The following is a 19264-nucleotide window of genomic DNA, read 5'->3' on the forward strand; positions in this document are numbered from 1 at the left end:
AGTTATATCGATCACACAGGATATTGACAACATACGTTTCCTAAAATACATCCATAATCATCTTCACATGCATGAACCTTAGCTGCTGCTGAAGTCTTGGTGTTTGAATAATCTAGTCTGCACATCACCATGGTGAAAACATCAACATCTTGTTGCACATTATTGGTATTCCACATTAAAAAGCATTTGTAAATGGTTAGTTACAGTCATGGCCTGGGCTGAGCTCAGGCACATGTATCAGTATGAATCTAATGAATAGGTCAGTTACTGGTCACCATCATACGATACTGTTCTTCACGTCTACTATTTGATAAATGCTGCTCTTCACTCCATGTGTTTCTCATCACAGTGACTGGGAGGAGTTAGTCGCCTTGGCCACAGAGTTGCTTGAGGGCGTTACCGTAACTGCCCGAAACTTCAGACTGCAGGAACGTGGAAAAAATAAAAAACAGGAAATGGTGTTAGTGTTGTGGCTCTCAGAAATGTAAACAAAGTTCTGTGCTAAAACGAGACGCCACAATATTTCTCCACTGCTGAATATTTATATGGATACGTTGATTTTTGTTTGTTCTCTGGGTGTATACTGACCTCTAACTGGGAGTACAGGGTATATCCAAACAGCTTCTTGTACTCGGCTCTTATGTCTAACAAATCGATCTCCGAGCGACTGACGAGTATCCTGGTCAGAGTGGACTCTGTGGTCCCCATTCCCTGGACAAAGCCACATAATGAATTTGGGATAAAACAAATATAGATAGATGACATGAAAAACATTATCTGCTTTCTCGACATCGACTCCAAATATTTGTTCAACTCAAACATATCCTGCAGTATGAAATCTCCGCCTCCGTGTTTGCCGAGCTTTACGTTTCTGTTATCTGCTGCTTTAGAGCCTGTTGACACGTTTCAACCAATGTTGCACATTTGAACAAAGCAGCAGCAGAAATAAAACAGTGGCTTAACATTCCTTTCCACATCACTAGGGACAAATACAGTTGTCTGCTGTGAATAAAAACGCCACACACACACACACACACATAGCCACCAAACAATATGTGGATTTCGACATTTTGCAGAGCTTACCTTCATGCTCTTGTAAAGCCTCTCGGCGAGGTATGCAGGGGCACTCTTCACACATTTAACTAGACAAAAGAACAAATAAATAGATGAATACATTAAATTGTGTGCAGTAACTGACTTGTGCCATGTGAAAATAAAGTCGTAACAATAAAATGGAATATTTTTCAATGACAGGGTAAGAAAGAGACGGTGAAGCGTTCTTCTCACCAACAGCCACTAGCAGCTTCTCCAGGTCTCCAGACATCTCACTCTCAATGCTCTCCTGCAGAGTCTTCTTGCTAATGTTCTTGTATTCAATCAGAGCTGTCAAAACACAACACACATTTGAACACAAAGTTTTTTCAATTCCAAAGCTTTTAAAGTTTTCTGATTTGATCGTTTTTTTCTGTTTATTGTTAATTTAGCCAAGCAGCATGGATGTTAGAAATCAGTGTTGGTCTGTTAGTCATCCATTACTTTTGTCCATACTAAAGTATCTCAATAAGCATTGGATGAACTGACATGAAATTTTGCAGTGAGGGTGGATTCAAAGGACCTTGGCAATAGTTACCTTGTCTCTATGATGTTTTTGACTTTTAGTGAAATGTCTTGAAAACTATCCAATATGGTGATTTGTGACTAGATTATGTGCAAAACGTTGCACCTCAGCCTTGTGTGTTGTGCTAAACTAAAATAGTGAACATACCTTCTTAGCAGCATAGACAATAAGGACATGTTAGCATGTTTACATTAGTATTTAACTCAATGCACAATTGTTCCAAAGTACATCCAGACACAGTGCACTTGCATAGTTGTAGACTCTAGTGTTATTTTAAATTTACATCTACTCAGAAAATATGTAAAGGTGTGTACTCACTCTGTCGGAGCTGGGGAACGCTCCTGTGGCACAAGATGTCAATAAACTTGCCCTCATCAGTGCCCCACTTCTTCTCCCCTGCTTCGTACAGCGCCTGGGTGGAAGGAACATACGTACAGCTTTAGACTGAAGTCCAATTCTTCAGAGGAGGATGATATCATTCAAAGAATTTTAGCATGGGAACAGCGAGCAGGTTCAGACTTGTCATACATCAGCAAGTGAGGTGTGTTAACCGAGTTGAGTGGTGCCTTCGAGCTCATTGAATATGTGAGGTCAGGCTAAAAATATCAAACTAACAAGTGAATAGGTCTGACACACTACAGTAACTAAACTACATTGTTTAAATGCCACAGCTCCAATTTCTCTTGCTACATCACCTTGGCTGCATTTAACACAGAAAGACGTGGGGAAACAAGTGTTGTTCACACAATGAATGATTTGCAGTGTTGTTTACACAGTGATTGTACCTTAGCATCTGCTTTAGCTTTGGCGTTGTCCACATTGGTGCTCTCATCTCTCTTCCCCTGTGAGGATGAACACAAGAAAATAGAATAAATCTGATATAAGCTTATCTACAGCTCTAGATAAGAGATACACTAAAATATTCTTCATTCTGTAGATGCTTTGGATGTGAAGAAGTGAGGGTGGGTTGATATTTTGAGACAGGATAGGAATGTAGCTGGAGCTGTCTGGCTGCAATAAATTTACAGCTTTGGGTCTGATTCTCATTTGCCCAAATTTCTGAATTTCATTTTCATATACAGTACCTCCACCAGGGTGAGCAGTGCTTTGCCATACTCTCCAGATACCTCCGATTGTAGGTCGTGAATAAGCGACCTTCCCGTTTCTTGAATATGACACAGCACAAAACAAAAGAATTGCAAAAATAATAAGACACATAAGCATAATGAACGTCTAATCAGCTCTTGTGCAGTAATTTGAGAAACAAACTGATCTGCAAAATTACAAAAACACTTGGATGATGCAAACCTGCCAGGTATGCCTCAGATATGCCATTTATCTGCCTGTTGGATCTTGAGGCAAATATTTCTGTCAGTGTGCTCTCTGTGGTGCCAGCACCCTGTATGAGGTACACAGAAATTGTGATATATAAAGCAAATGATGATAATAATAATGATAATGATAATACACTTCTAGCACAATGCAATTATAGTGACATTGCCAAACAAATGTGAAACAAAATCAGTGTGTTCATGTAAATTACATTATGTGACACTGAGCTGGACATACAATCTCACCTGAATGGCTTTCATGATTTCTTGACAGTCATAGGCAACAGGAGGCGTTACCAAGGCAACTAACAAGTCTTCAAAGTCTCCATGAGTGTCTCCTTCCAGGTCCGCTACTAATTTCTGATGGAGGAAAGCAATAAAATCAATGTATGTTTTACTCCACCTCTCATTTTCTCATTGTTGAACAATAAATATTTGATAAGAAAATGCAATGATGTAGGCCTACCCTTCCTCCTGTGGACTTCTCGTAGGCCTTGGCAATAAGCTGCCGCTGGGCGTTACTTCTTTGGGTCAACACATCGACCAGTGTTTTTTCTGTTGTACCTATAAAGAAGAGGACAACACGAGACAGGCTCACCACTCACGCTGCACTTGGAAACATCATGGGTTTACAATTTAGCAGAGAAGATCAGGTTTGTTCCATAAACTGACATATGCACTCACTTAGTAAAATATGATTCAAGTGCTTTACATGTTGCAAGGATATGATAATGGTTACTCATTTACTTACCTAGGCCCTCTATGGCATTCCTCAGTGCAGCCACATCTTCATCCACTTTGAAGTTTGCCTTGTCCTTTACAGTTCCTCTTGCACTGGACTGGATAATGAAAAAGATCACCCAACCATTCTGTGAATTTACTATTTGCTTTTGATCATACTTTCTAATAGATGTCCTATTTGGCACTATTCATTCAAGCACTAGGAAACTGTAAAAAGCCTAACTACCATTAACACCATCTCTATAAATCGGTCCAACTTACTGTGACAGTTAATGAGGAGGGGGTGTCTAACAGCAGGTCCAAGTCATCCTACAACAGGAAACAACAAAAATGTTTACATTACCTGCAACTCAGTGGCCAAGGCAATTATATCACCATTCACAGATTACCTACAACTACTTACCCAAACAGACATTGTTGTGTTTGTAGGTTTGTAGTCTTAAACTATGAAGAAGAAAGATCATAAAGAGTTAGTTAAGTCTTCATATAGCTGATGTAGCCTAATTTAGTTTTTTCTCTCTGCATATTTTTCTCCAACTTCATCCTCAGACTTTCACCACTTCGAGTAGCCTAACATAAACAAATCCACTGTCACATTCTTTAATTTAGATGTAGCCTATAGGCGGCGGCCAACGTGTAAACCCGCAGTAAGTAAGCTACCTAGCCTATATTTGACAGTTAAAAGTTGAGTAATCCAACATAGTCTAACGGACACGTGAACAGAGATGGAGAAAACCCTACGACTGTCGATCGCTACAGTTTTACCGATCATCACGAGCGTTAAACGAAACTAAAAATCCACACATATCAATAAATTGCATTTTATCGTCTCCAGTTTTACCTTTGAGAGGGGACAGGATTGATGTCAAAGCAGAAATTTCACAGTGTGTCAAAATCGCCACACCTTTCAGACAAGTTCAGAAGGCAACGCCCATCATCATAAGAGGGAGGAAGTTGAATCATGGAGACGTCCCAATATAAACTCCTCCTCATGTGTACACAGCAGCAGCAGCACTGCAATGTCACAGCTGCCAGAGACATAGTAGCATAGGCTACTCACTGATCTGTGCTACACCCAGTTTGATTCCAGTTTGTCCACCTCACTTGTGATATATTCTGCTCTATAATATAAATAAATCAGATTTTTTTATTTTCACTCCTAGTGTTAGGTTTCAGTAACAGCCCAAGATCTGTGGTAGGTTCAATGTCCTGTTTGCTCTCAGGGCAGAGGCAGAGGCATGAGTCAGAGAGGAAGGAAATTAAAAATATACATATATGTGATAAGCTTATCTCTTAACTTCATCACTGCCTTTTTCTTCAACAGAACTACCGCAAACTAAGTGTTAGCTGTAATATAAATATTTTTTACTATTATGCAAATTAACAACCCTATAATTTATTTATAATAACAAGTTAAAGCTACTGGGAAACAGCAAAACAGCATCAAGGTGATGTACTGTGACTAGCTCTACACAGCATCCTGAGGCAGAGCTAAATGATATAATAAGAGCTGTGTCAACTAATCCAGGATGTTTGTTTTTAAAGAGATGGCAGCTGGGTCCGGACTGAACCCAATGACACCGAGAGACACTGTGAGCAAGTCTTCAGGGCAGCATGAAGATCCATCCTGTGTGTTTGCTGTTACTGATGCACCAAAAGGAAAATATCATGTAGTCAACAAACTATTAGCAAATACATGCAGAAAATGCAGATGCGAATTTGTTTTGATAGACAGAGAGTAGAGGGGCAGTTGTGACATCTTGTGGCTGAGCGTCAACACTACAGAAGGGACTTCTGCCCAAGGAACAAGACTAAAGACTTAAAATATGAATTTGTGAATAATTTAATTACATGAACACTTTTCTCTGGGTGTGGGAATTAAATGTTTTGGGGTCTCTTGTGGTCTTTTGAAAGTAAGGTTTGAATGTGAAGATTAAACATGGCATTTGCAAAATGCAACATAGACTATTGCAAACTGAGACAACTGCCTGATGAACAGGTGTTGCCTTATGCATGTTAGGTTTTGTGTGGATTTAACCACTTCTTTCAAAGGTTTTATTTTCTAGTATTACATTATACACCCTCCCTCCTTGACTCCGCCCACCACGTGACGTCAGTGTTGCATGCATGTGCAATGGGGATTTGTTTCCCTCAGTAACGACTGCAAGAGAAACTCTCTCCTGACTGGACTACTTACACTGTCAGACTGTAACCCTGGCCCAACTGTTACTAAACGCTAAACCACTTGAAGGATTCAATATGTTGAGGAGGAAACTTGACGTTAGCTAAGTGGAGGTGAAGTTTGCCTCTAAGACTCTGTTCAGGGCGCAAAGGAGTAACGCAGCCGGGCACCGAAACACTGCCTGTACTTTGACAGCTCGGTACTCGACGTCTGTCAGAGGACCGTAGTGATACTTGAGGACGTGTCATCGACCATTCAGCTGTGTGACAGTTACTATACATGGCAAGTGACTCGTTTCTTTTCAGGTGATGGTATTAAGCCAACTCTCTCTAGCTAACACTTTATATGCCAGTTAGCCTGTAGCTAACGGGCACCGCTCAACACTGACGGTGTGCTAGCAGTTTGTTAGCTAGTTAGCGATGGCTAGCAAGGGTTAGCCTCACTGCTCTGCACTTGGTTAACTACCTTAAAGTTTTCTTCATATCTCCTCTTATTTATACATTTAACAAGTACCCTGTTGGTGCTTGTGGGTTAGCCTGTGCTGCTCTGGACAACGTCCATAGTTAATTTTCACCGGGGGGCTCAGCTGCAGCTTGCCAACACCTCTGTTGTTTACATGTGTAGCGGTCAGCTGGAGCTGCTCTGTGTGTGTGGCATGAGGTGGTCATAACAAAAGCCGGATCAACTACAAAACAACCAATGAGGAGATATGGAAATGGAGCTGGGAGGTAGCTAACGTCTGCCGACGTTAGCCACAACTGTGCAGCCGACTCTCCTATCAGAAATGATGAAGACTGAGGATCTATAGGAGGACAGCTGCTGTACATGTTGGGCTGGTTCCGCTGGTTCACTTTCTGAAGGCGTTGGACGAAGGGCGGGAGCTTTTTTTTTTCTTTCCAAACCTGAGTCTAGACTACATGAGGAGATTAAGACATAAACTTTGCTGGGTCCACCCTTCTACCGCTGGGACGATGATGATGCTACAGACCCTACTAATCACCAGTCTGCTTGGCTGGGTGAGATGTCAAGAAAGCCAGAGCATGACATCAGAGGAGAAGACTGTTATCAGGTGAGCAATGTCTGGGCATGCATAATAACAGTGTTGGTCAGTTTTGAGATTGTAGAAGTTTCTGCAGTACTGCAAAAAAAAGTACCATTGTCTCATTTTATTGCTTTATATTTCCCCTTTTTTTTGTTGTTGCAGGGACCAGATTATTGAAATGTTTGATCACGCTTATGGCAGTTACATGGTAAGTTGGTCACCTATACTGGCATTTGAATGTTTCAGTTGTCTTAAGGAAGTATTAATAATACTGAACTTTTGTAGTGTAAGGAACAACTTCATTGTGAAAAGAACACATTTAAGCCTGTGTCTTTCTTTCAGTGTGCTTGTCCGATAGAGAAATTGTGAATCAGTGGCCAGAATTCAGTAGATTTGGATTTTATTTTTGTAGGGTTGTGCAGAAAGAAAACATGCAGGATTTGCTTACAGCTACAGCGACAGCCTGTTGCAACAGATGCCAGCTGAACAGTCTGTGATCCCAGAGTCAGGCTTTTCCTCACATGAAGCAAGGCAAAGACAACCAGGTCATGAGTGGCTCAACTCATTCGCCACAGTTTAATGCGACCTCGGTCTGAATAAGTACAAAACCGGACCTTGCAGAGTGAGAGGTGTATAAAGGAACACTTTGCTCATTGCTCCAGATTGTCTGGTAGAGGTGCAAAGTGCAATAAATATTATTAGAATAATTTACTATAACTAAGCCTAGATGTGCATGTGCAAGCACAACGACTGTGGCAGTTTTTGAAAATGGGATGTGGCAGATTGAAGCCTTGGTGACAAAGATGATTTTTGTTAAACAGAGTATTGTACTGAGTACTGAGTGGTGGAGAATTTACTTTTTTTTTCAGTTTCTGTGCCTGTGTCTCCCAGTTAGTAGCTCGGTCTCAGTTTTGGTTCTCAGTACCCATTTTCATTCAAGCCACATATTGGTAACTAAGTGACATATCGGGTTGCCACCTGGATGAGAGAAAATGGCTTTTGGGGAAACAAAAACTAGCTAGGTTTCTTCATATATCGGACAAAAGAAATGTTACCGGTACAAAACAAGTGGGAAGCAACAAAAACATACAAAGACAAAAAACAACAACTTATTAAAGGGTTAGATGAGACCAACAAAGACAAGTGCTATACTGGTGCAAACAGTGCTGTATTGTATATGGATATGAGTTAGAGTTGTGGTGGAAAGTATGTATGCGTACGTGCGTGTCTGTGAGCATGCGTATGTGTTGAGCTGTGCGTGTGTATGGGCGTCTATATGTACTGTATGTGTTAGAAATAATGGGGATGAACTCGAGAAAGAGTATAAGCAAAGAAAGATATACAGTATGTGAGATAGAGGGGAAAAACGTGTTTGACAGCATATATATGCCAGCAGTAGGCGTGTAGGGTTCCTTAATTACACCTTTTCTGTAAAGTATTAAATGAAGTGTGAAGATCGTCACTATTGCCTGTGTTGCAGAAACATGCCTATCCAGCAGACGAGCTGATGCCACTCAGCTGCAGGGGTAGAGTCCGTGACCAGGAGCCCAACAGAGGCAGCATAGATGACTCCTTGGGAAAGTAAGTTCGTCATCCACTGACATCTGGGGTCTAGAAGGATCCAGTTATGCTAATTCAGCCTGAAGCAAACTAGATATATATTTTTAATCCATCAAATGGCATCAGTTCAGAGCAAGGCCATTATGTTTGTTTATAGCTACAGGTGCTGGTTTGAAGTTGTGTGTGTCCGATGGCATTCCTACATCGTGCTGTGCTACAAAAACCCCTGACTTTTTCACTGCAAATGCAACAGATGTGACATTTAAGAGTCAGTGGTTCATTAGAAATTGAAGTGGATCAGTGGTTAAGTGGGACACAGCACCGTGTAGTGCTTCTCATTACATTTCTTCCTCCGTCTCTGTAGGTTTTCTCTCACATTGATTGACACCCTTGATACCCTGGTGGTGAGTACCTGCTCTTCAGACGCATTAGCATTAAAGTACTTTTCTCTGCTTTTGTTTATGAGCCCCTCAACATGTGTTTTTTTCCCTCAGTTTTTTCCAGCAAATGTGTCAATTCCTGTCTGTTTGTGCATTATCAGGTGTTAAACAAGCTTGATGAGTTTGAGGACGCAGTGAGGAAAGCTGTCAGCGATGTACGTCTGGACAATGATGTGGTGGTGTCTGTGTTTGAGACCAACATCAGAGTTTTGGGGTATGAAACATATCCAGTTTATTATAACTGGATGTATAAATGTATGGTCTTTTTTTTTATTAGAATGGTATTACTAACAAAGCCTGACATATTTTTGAATTAGTCTGAATGTAGAATTATTCCACATCAGTGTAGCATATTACCAAATGTCCTGCTGTGTGAAGTATCTCACCCTAACTTCCTTCATGTAATTGTCCCCAGAGGGCTGCTGGGTGCTCATGTGATGGCTGACCTGCTCCGTCAGCGCGGGGACAGGATGCAGTGGTATCAAGATGAGCTCCTACACATGGCTAAAGAACTAGGACATCGATTACTGCCTGCCTTCAACACCACAAGTGGCCTTCCCTACCCTAAGGTACTCCTTATTGTGTTGTTAAATACCACAGGATCTTATTTTAGGTCTTGAATATGCAAATGGAGAAGACAACCTTTTGCCAGCTTATTATGAATTATGCTGACATTCGAGTCATTTCTTTGATAGGGAACAATTTGTCACAGTTTGTTCACCACAGGGAGACGAAGAGTATGTTTTTAATTTTACTGATGAGCTAAAAATAATTTGTGGTGAGTCTAGTGGCAAGATACATTTTTCATTTTTTGTTCGGCAGGTGAATCTTCGCTATGGAGTCCTGAACCCACTCTCACGCACAGGCACTGAGTCAGACACCTGCACGGCCTGTGCAGGAACAATGATCCTGGAGTTTGCTGCCCTCAGCAGAATGTCAGGAGAGTCTGTGTTTGAGGTATAACCTCCCTCTGTCTCTTTAGAGAATCAGTCTATTGTAATGTTTATTATGATCTTCTAATACACTCTTAATGTGTGACTTACAGAGATCTAATAAGAAACACAGCATGTTATTTTTTTTAAAACTTATAATCAGGTATTACTGATTTTAGTTTGAAGGATAAAAATATACATGAATAGTGTACTTTTTTGTTTTTGTTTTTTACATCAGAGAGATTATAAGACATAACATGGACTGTTTTTCAGGAAAATGCAAGGAAGGCTATGGATGTCCTCTGGGAGAGGAGACAGAGAGGAAGTGATTTGGTGGGCACTGTCATCAATATCCATAATGGAGAATGGGTCCGCAGAGGTGAGCCAATTTAAAATACAAACATAGGGTAAAATCAACAAAACTTTGGTGAAAGAATGCAAAGAAATATGAAACCGTTGACAATCAACACAGTACAGAACATGGGTAGTTCAGAATTACACATGCAGCAGCACATGCATTGAAAACTCTCTGCCTGAACCACACTGCAGCAGCATCACCGTGCATTCACCCACTTGTGTGTTTGCAGACAGTGGAGTTGGGGCTGGTATCGACTCGTACTATGAATACCTGATGAAGGCCTACATTCTTCTAGGAGATAATGTTTTTCTGGAGAGGTTCAACATTGTAAGTTCTCCGTCACTGTGTCATACCATACACTGATTCTTTTTTATTAGAGTCTTTCCATTCCGCACCTGCAGTATCATAAACCTTGTATTGATTTTGTTGATATTGTTATTGTTTGGATTGAAGACATTTTTCATGGATTTCTTATTTATTTTTTATGATGTTTGTGTATAACAGCACTATAGTGCCATTATGAAGTACATCAGTCAGCCTCCCCTGCTGCTCAATGTACACATGCACAACCCCACTGTGAGCGTGCGCAGCTGGATGGACTCTCTCCTGGCGTTCTTCCCTGGCTTACAGGTCAGGGATATTGGTTTACGATGCACTCAGATTAATCACATTTACTCCCATTAAAGTACTGTACTGTAGAGGGTGATAGCAGAGAGGTGTCAATAAATACAAGTTCTTTCATTTGATTATATATATTTTATTTTCTCACACAGGTTTTAAGAGGGGATCTGAAACCAGCTATTGAGACTCATGAGATGCTTTATCAGGTCACCAAACAGCACAAGTTTCTTCCGGAGGTATTCTGCTCTCTTTGCTTCATTTAATTGCACTACTTTAGTGCATTAGTGGGGAAAAGGATACCATTTTATATCATCAATGTTATACAATTGGATTTTCATCTGTTATTTAACGCTGATTAGAATGACTTCTATTGCCTTATCTAATGAATTCACCAAAATAAATCTGTGAAAAACTGAATTAATTTATCGTAATGCCCAGTAGAAAAAAACATCTCTAGTCCTAAATCCCTAAAACTGGCATATTTCATGTTACGACTTATAGCAAATATGGGTTCTTGTGTAATATATCAATTTGAATCCAATGACCTAATTCTGCGAGTGTGCAGAAGCTGTAGCAAATGCCATAATGAGAAATAAGTGGAAATGTCTTGTGGTGGGTTCTTTATGAAATTATCCACGTAAATGATAAAAATATTTATTTAAACCATCTCTTTCTTTTGTCAATCTCCCCGCAGGCTTTCACTACAGAGTTCAGAGTTCATTGGGGCCAACACCTACTGAGACCAGAGTTTGCAGAAAGCACTTACTACCTCTATAAGGTGAACAAAAGCTGATGAACTACAATTAAACATTGTAATTAAGAAAGTTTAGGTCTGTTAGAAGAAGAAACTACAGCAATGTTGTACTGGACACCAGAGTTCACAGGGCTGATTATATCATAACAAAGACAAAGACACGTGCTTCTGCATTCACAGTGGTCCAAGGATGGACAAATCAAAACATGCCTCCACAGATAAGAGTTTTTTGGCGGCATATGAAGGACCGACAGCATGTTTGACAGAGGTAGCCATGAAGTGTTTGGCTCGTCGGTAGATACACAAGACTTTCTTTTTCATAGCTAACAATATGAACCATGTTGGACAGTAAAGGCATTTTTCAGTTAGTCTGTAAGTGTTTACACACAAGGTCAGTCACAAGGCACCAGAGCTGGTTATTTATCTCTAGTCTTGTAATACGGGGCTGCTCCACTATCACCTGCAGTTGCCATGGTAACCGAGGATAGCAGGCCTCTTATTGATAGTAAGCGTATATAAATCTCAAGGCACCTCCAGTCACAGAGACTGATAGTATGCATACTAGAAAAGTAAAGGAAGATCCTTGATGTCACGAGTTATGAGATGTTTAAGCACCAACAGAAGTTTCACATGAGCATGTGACATTGTGGAATAACCTGTTGCCAGATTCAGATTTGACACGGCATTAGACAAGTTAACATTCGCAATTGTCCATTGTCTATCTCCTCGTTTAAGACTTCAAGTCTTAGAAAAAACTCTGCCAGCTCACAAGATTTTTATCACACAGACATATGGTTAAGATTATATTTTGATTTTGCAGGCCACTGGTGACCCCTACTACCTCAGAGTGGGACAGTCCATTGTGGAAAAGCTCAATGCCTACGCCAGGGTGCCTTGTGGTTTTGCCGCTGTGCAAGATGTCCGCACCGGAGCGCATGAAGACAGGTATCATGTGAGAAAAATACATCTACAAACGCGTCTAAACTGGCCTTAAAAGGCGCAGTCTGCTAAAATGCATTTTAATAATACATTGTAATTCTCTGTGTGTGCGTATATATGCGCAGGATGGACTCCTTCTTTCTGGCAGAGATGTTTAAATACCTGTACCTGCTGTTTTCGGAGAAGAGCCAGCTGCCCATTGACATTGACGACTACATCTTCACCACTGAGGCTCATCTCCTCCCTGTCTCACTCTCCACCACCAAGCCGCCCTGTCAAGGCAACATCACAGTGAGGAATTTTGAATAAATGCAAAACTAATACTTGTACTCAATGATTCATGCGTATCCAGTTCACCACCAGATGTAGTGAACAGTTAAAATGCAAACTGTCCCTTCAATATTTAAAGTGTAAGAGGTGATACGTTTTTAACTGTGGGTCCTGTCCTCCAGGAGACTGTTCCTGTTCCTCAAGAAGAAGATCTGTTCACACACTCCTGCCCCAGCACGGAGACTCTGTTTCCCAACAACCCTTCATTTGCAAAAACCATCCGGGACAGCTACAAGTACCTCACTGGGGTGGGACGAGCCTTCCGCCCCTTGCCTGCCAGGTGTGTACGGCTGCAAGTAGCATTTGAATTTATAGTGAAATAGATTAATATTTTGAGTTTTAACCCGTGTGTGTGTTTGTACTTTACAGGGAAATTGAACTACCACTCCACGATAACGGAATGGAGCCAGTGGAGTTTTTGAAAAGCATGGGCATTTCTCTCACGCCACTGAACGAGCTCTCAGCAGGAGACACTGGAAGTCAGAAGGTATTTTTGTATACATCTCACAACAAGTGAGCCACAACACTTGATCACTTAGTCTAAATGATTACAATGTACCACTCCCCACCAATATCCCATTTATGTTCAAGTAAAAACATCAATTTATCGCTCTAAACTTGCAGTACAGGATGTTTCTGTTTTTTCTGTAGACTGTGGTATCTAGTCACAAAAATGTGTAATTATGAAACAGAGGATATTTTAAAAGATATAAAGTTGGGAAGTACATGTTACTATGACAAACAGTTTGAAAGCAGATGGCCAAATCAGTCAAATACTTTTGTGGCCCTATTCATCTAAGTAATGTTTACTATATTTTCACTTCCTTGTGCAAGACCTTACTTGGTCCATTTGGTTTCAGTTAGGCTGACTTGCATATTTTCATGCTGTTCCTCATCAAAGCAAGCTAATTACACAACTGTGGAACCAATTGTATCTTCCCGATTAAACAAATAACTGAGCTGCATGGATTTAGAAAATTATAATCCAAAGATGTTCTAATAGATTTCTTGGTGATCTATGCTGTACTCTGTGTTTACTTCAGCAATAAGCATATTCTCCTCTTATAAGGTTCCTAACAGCGAAGGGGAAATGAAAATGGGCTATCAATTTGATTTTGCATTGTTAAGCGGTTTATAAGGATTGGGTTCAAAGCAAAGTTAATCGAGTGAAAATTGGGTCTTGGTGATGGAAAAATCTGGTTTAATAGTAAAATGCTTGAAATGTAGGTTACCTACCATGACTACATACACTGTTTTCTTTTTTTTTTTTTTTTAAGTATATTTTTTTGGCGTTTTTGCCTTTATTCGATAGCACAGTGAGATAGACAGGAAAGGGGGAGGCAGAGAGAGGGGGAACGACATGCAGGAAAGGTCTGCCCGACACGGGACTCGAACCGGGGACGCCTGCGTTGAGGACTGTAGCCTCTACATGGGGCGGCCGCCTTAACCACTGCGCCACGCACCGCCCCCATACACTGTTTTCAATACAGTTTTCTATATATGAATCCCCTCAGGAGCATAATGGAGTCTACCGGGTAAAGCTTGTAGCCGAGGTAAGCCAGACAGCAGAGGAGGAGGAGGTGGTGCCTCATGTTGTTCAGCTCATATCGCCCCCGTTTCTGGGCCGGAGAGTCCTCACTGCAGGACCTGCCAAATTTGGAGTGGACCTCTCCAAACAGGAGCACGGGGTGAGTTTCCAATGTGACAGTGATATGGTACATCGTGTCAATATCAAAGCTCGTAAATAAGTAATTAATCTTACCCCGAGAAAAAGGGGTGTGTGATAATGTTATGAAATTGCCAACGTTTCATAGAAGTGATTAGAGAAGTTGGACCTTTACATATAATACAAGTAATGACAACGAAAGACTTCCATTTAAAGATCCACTATAACTTCCACTAACACACTCAAACTCTTGTGCCGCAGGTGAAGGGCAGCATAGTGAAAGCCTCCCCCTACACGGCCTGTGTGCCGATAGATAACGCAGCGGAGCTAAAAGGCCGTATTGCCCTGGCACTTCGTGGTGACTGCATGTTTGCTGTAAAGGCTCGTCGGCTACAGGAGGCCGGAGCCATAGGAGTCATCTTCATAGGTAAGGAACTGGCATCAGTATGCAAAGTTTAGAATAAATGAAAAATGCTACCTCACAGAACTAAATTTGAACGATTCCCTCATTGTTGTTGTTTTTTTTTTCAGACCACCGAGAGGGCAGTAACAGCGAGGAAACTCCTCTCTTTCAGATGGTTGGTGATGGAGACTCCACTGAAGACATCACCCTAGCTTTAGTCTTTCTGTTTAGCCGTGAGGGTGCAGTGCTAACAGCTGCCCTGGAGGAGCATCACAACGTGGACGTACTGCTGCTGCCCAAGGAGAGGGAGCTGGGCCACGGTGAGAACCAGCAGGAGACAGATTTAAAGGATGATACTCTTCTGTATACTGCTGTTTTGCCAATAAATCCTGTTACAAGACTAGAACCAACCAACAGTCTTTCAACACTTTTCAGCTGAAAACCTACATCTTAAAAATTAAAGTTAGCATGCCAAATATATCCAGGAATAATATAGATATCACACAATTTATTAGACCTTGTTAATGACTTCTCTGGCTTAGTGCTTATTTTTCTATTTCTTTCATACAAAGTCTTGGACATTTACAACATGGACAAAACCAAACACACAAACAAACATGCAGCCAGCTCATGATGGAGCATTCAAATGCATCAGATACAAAATCTCAGATGCTGTGATGCTATTTTGATCCCGCTTGGGCAAATGTTGTAGCTCACTTCTGGATTTTGGCTTTATAACTTACACTGATTATTGAGCAGATGAACTGCAGTGAGAGTGAAACACAAAATTACATCAAAGGGCAAATGTTAGTTTTGTCATTGTTCTCTCTTCTCTCATTTCTGACTTTACATTTCATTGGCTCTCCTCCACATTTTCCAGATAAGACAGGAAAACCACCCAGCATGAACATCAAACTCCGCCTGGCAGAGGAGGGGGAGCTGGAGGAAGGAGCAGCCAGCGGGCCCACCCTGGAGTTTGTCTTGGAGAAAGACGGAGTGCTGCTGAGGGAAGAGGAGCTCGGAGAAGAGCCACATTCACAAGAACGGCAGCAGTTTTGTGCAAAAACAACAGAGAGCGACAGAACTGAACCGTGTTCAGCAGATTCATCTCAAACCCCAAACTCTGGACCAGTCGCAAATCCTTGAACTGCCGATCACGAAGCAGCCAAGTTTCCTCACACTGATCCCTCTTCACTTTCTGAATGGCATGTGCCTCAGAGCCCCTCACTGCCCTACATGGAGCCCTGACTGACCCGGTCTGCACGTTTACAGCTGATGGAGGAGGATCAAAGCAGTGCGATGGCCACACTCACGTCCTGCCTTGACTTTGACACATACATATGGCTCTGTATTTATGAGACAGACAGTCAGGTGTAGCTCGTATTCTGTGTGGTGCAGAAAATGAGGGGTGTTATGATCTCATGTAACTAAACTGGGTAGTTTATGGCCAAAAACTGTAGGTGGAAATGGCCGGGTTGGTGCTGTCTAAACCTAGCCTGTAGTGTTGCTACTATAGGTACATAGAAGGAGTACATACTGATGTTGATGTAGACTATTAACTAGAATTTGAAATTACCTCAGCTTAGAGGAGATAAGGCAACAAAAACATACTCAGCTATGTTTTTATGCAATGCCATTAGTATCCAATCTAGACTGCACCTTTCACATCAACGAGTACTGTTAAATATTTAGTACTGATAAATGACTGACCAGTAGGTGGTGTTAGCTACCACGGCCTCAGTGATCCAATGTTAGATGAAGGAGAAGAGTTGGGGCCAATATGGAAAGTTTATTTTCCTTTTCTAATAGTAAGCAACTTCAGGGAATTTTTGAGAGTGAATGCGGTTTACTAGGTTGACCCATTGGATGAGACATTTGTGCGTGAGTGTGTGTGTGTGCTGCATTTCCTTTTTTTGCTACAATGTGTGAAAAGGTGTTAAATCATTATAATACTCAAGAAAGCGTCTCAGCTGAAACATCATCACTATCAAATGACCTGCCCCCCCCCCCAAAAAAAAAAATCTTAACATCCAAGGGATTATGAAAGAAACCTATGTAGGATTGATCATCATGGACCTTTTTGAAATTTAGTTTGGATTATTTTTCTTTCTGCATACTAACTATGTGATGATTGTTAAGTTCTGATTATTATGTCTATTGGAAAAACATTGCAAAAACACAGGTTTGTCTGCAGTCTCAAACAGAAATGACCATTCGCCTGTCATTTTATATGTGTACAGTATGTGTGTGTGTTTGTGTCTTGTAATAGGGATGTCTGGTTGGATTGTTGGAGTACAGCAGAAGTATCATCCTGGGATCCTGCTCATTGTTTCCATAATATGACTAACAGGGTCGGGGTTAGTACTCCATAGATTTCCTGTTTTGTCCTTTCGTTAAATTAAGACTTAACATTTATTAGTCTCTCACTCATATTCTACAGACTAAATAGGTTTTTGGGGCATTAAGTGTAATCATGTTGTGCAACGATTGAATAAGTTGGTTCACATTCACTTGTTTTTTTCTGTCATTAGTAATCGATTGCATGTTTTTTGTCTCTGACATGTGAGCTGAAGTTTGTGTGAGTGGGGTAAAAGCACTTTTTATGCCACCGTATGGTTTCTTTCATGCTTGTACAGTGGACCTTTTCCTGATGCTGCTGAGTTCATTTTCAGTCTTAATCCAACACGGCATTTTTATTTTTGTGTCTAGCCCGTACGAGGCACTGCCAACCCGTATACCTCAGGACTGTACGTTACTGTTCACACAGGAAAAAGGACCATGGATAGGAAGTAGGGGATTCTTTTTGTTGTTTTCCATGCTATTTAATTTTCTTCTATTTTCGAATGGTTCTGTAAATCAATGGCTGTAGCTCAAAAAAGTGCCAAAAGAGACGCATGACAAGGCTCCGGTTTCTGTTACACATGTTCTCTGTATTGGGTTTCTGACTGTGGGGTGAGGCAGTCTTGTCAATAAATTCAAACTGACAATTTTCAACTTTTTAATTTACTCTACATTGCAACTGTAACTGGAAACGGACAGTTTCATTGCTGTACTCTTCAGACATCACACTATCACACAGAAATACTTTTCATTGGAATAATTCACACGTGTGAGGACAGATTCATATTCTTTAGTGCTACTCACCCACGTAGGAAGAGACTTTTTTTTTGTCTATTCTGTTCTAAGTAATGAAGTCCTGACAGTCAAACAAAACTTGAATGCTCAAAACGCTGAAGAATTTGACTCCAAAACCATATTTCATTATATTCGTATTACATATTCTTCCACTTGGGAAATATGAAGATGAATTGTGTTCAATAAGCAGAAAGAACAGAGTACTTTGGTAAAAAACAGAATGAGAGACGGACCGCGAAAAAAACACTGACACGGAAAACCATCATGGCAAGAATGTTGACATTTATGATAATGACAGGTGACAGTGATGATGCTGATGAGAGCAGTGGAAAAGCCGTATTTGTGAGCATCTCAAATGCGTGAAATACTGGTGGAGCATGCCTGTGGGAAAGATAAAGGAAAGTACTCAGTTCCTCATACTTTAAGTAACTACGTTGACATGCTACACCTTTATGGCTCAGGTGTTTCCCAGGGTAAATCTGTTGTTTCATTTTCACGAAATACCTCCTCAATGTTGACATGTTCCACTTGTTTGAAGAGTTTGGCAAAAGGAAAGTGTATGCTGGACTGGTGGTCAGTTAAACTGATGTTGATTTGGTTGCTGCCTTGGTAACTGAATTTTGGCCTTTGTTTGGACACGGTCTTTCAGTGGCAGGCAAACAAACAGGGAACAGCTGCTGACCTCTGTTTGGGGAAAGAATAAAAGAGTTAATGAACCAATTGGACAACAATAGACAGAAATTATATATGATCTGTGCTTATTTGATTTGTATTCATACATTTTAAAATGTGTCCTGTATCACCGCATTTGCACCTGCTGCCCTCAGCCATGAGGCCTATCCTCCTTAGGCCATTATTAGCCTATCTGGGACAGACAGTAAATTAATGACTGGATTATTAGCGTGGGAAATCAACATTAAAATAAGATGATCAATTTGTATCAATCCCCAACACATGCACCCACCTATCTCTCTGGTAGCATAGTGCTTACACCACGCATAAACCGGTTTTTCAACGTCATCACGTTACACGTAATTCCTGCGTAGTCTCCCAGAACCTTTGTGAAATGGTGCCTTCAAGTGCAGTGCGGGAAAAGTGCCACAGTTTTTTTTTTTTTTTTTGTAAAAAGTGTAAATATCGAGCGTTATGCTATATTCGTCATTGTGTGAGAGTTAGGGATGTTCAAAATAAACGTCCTAATCTGCATATCTA

The 19264-nt window shown here is 40.9% G+C and overlaps 2 protein-coding genes across 3 annotated transcripts; one reads left to right on the forward strand and one right to left on the reverse strand.

The window, feature by feature from the left end:
* Window positions 1–152: 152 nt before the first annotated feature.
* On the reverse strand, window positions 153–4644 carry anxa3b (annexin A3b). The gene is made up of 14 exons (XM_083984110.1): window positions 4532–4644; window positions 4094–4134; window positions 3952–3999; window positions 3701–3788; window positions 3416–3513; window positions 3196–3309; window positions 2927–3017; window positions 2704–2783; window positions 2404–2460; window positions 1937–2030; window positions 1288–1383; window positions 1084–1142; window positions 589–711; window positions 153–422 (listed from the first exon to the last, which is right to left on the reverse strand). Exons 2-14 carry the CDS (start codon window positions 4103–4105, stop codon window positions 363–365), a joined length of 1020 nt encoding a protein of 339 aa, XP_083840236.1. The 5' UTR covers window positions 4106–4134; window positions 4532–4644; the 3' UTR covers window positions 153–362.
* Window positions 4645–6096: 1452 nt separating this feature from the next.
* Window positions 6097–17825, forward strand: LOC310994403 (ER degradation-enhancing alpha-mannosidase-like protein 3). Of its 2 annotated transcripts, none has more exons than XM_083983089.1 (20): window positions 6097–6941; window positions 7077–7122; window positions 8395–8495; window positions 8839–8878; window positions 9016–9128; window positions 9330–9483; window positions 9737–9871; window positions 10120–10225; window positions 10434–10531; window positions 10709–10834; window positions 10978–11061; window positions 11520–11603; window positions 12400–12524; window positions 12644–12809; window positions 12971–13128; window positions 13218–13335; window positions 14363–14536; window positions 14776–14941; window positions 15046–15237; window positions 15798–17825. In XM_083983089.1, exons 1-20 carry the CDS (start codon window positions 6790–6792, stop codon window positions 16061–16063), a joined length of 2604 nt encoding a protein of 867 aa, XP_083839215.1. In that variant the 5' UTR covers window positions 6097–6789; the 3' UTR covers window positions 16064–17825. The 2 variants fall into 2 exon arrangements, with proteins under 2 accessions (XP_083839215.1, XP_083839216.1); XM_083983090.1 differs by having other exon boundaries at window positions 12974–13128.
* The last annotated feature ends 1439 nt before the right edge of the window (window positions 17826–19264 follow it).

The sequence above is a fragment of the Trachurus trachurus genome (assembly GCF_905171665.1).
Source record: "Trachurus trachurus genome assembly, chromosome: 12".
Taxonomy (NCBI): Eukaryota; Metazoa; Chordata; class Actinopteri; order Carangiformes; family Carangidae; genus Trachurus; species Trachurus trachurus.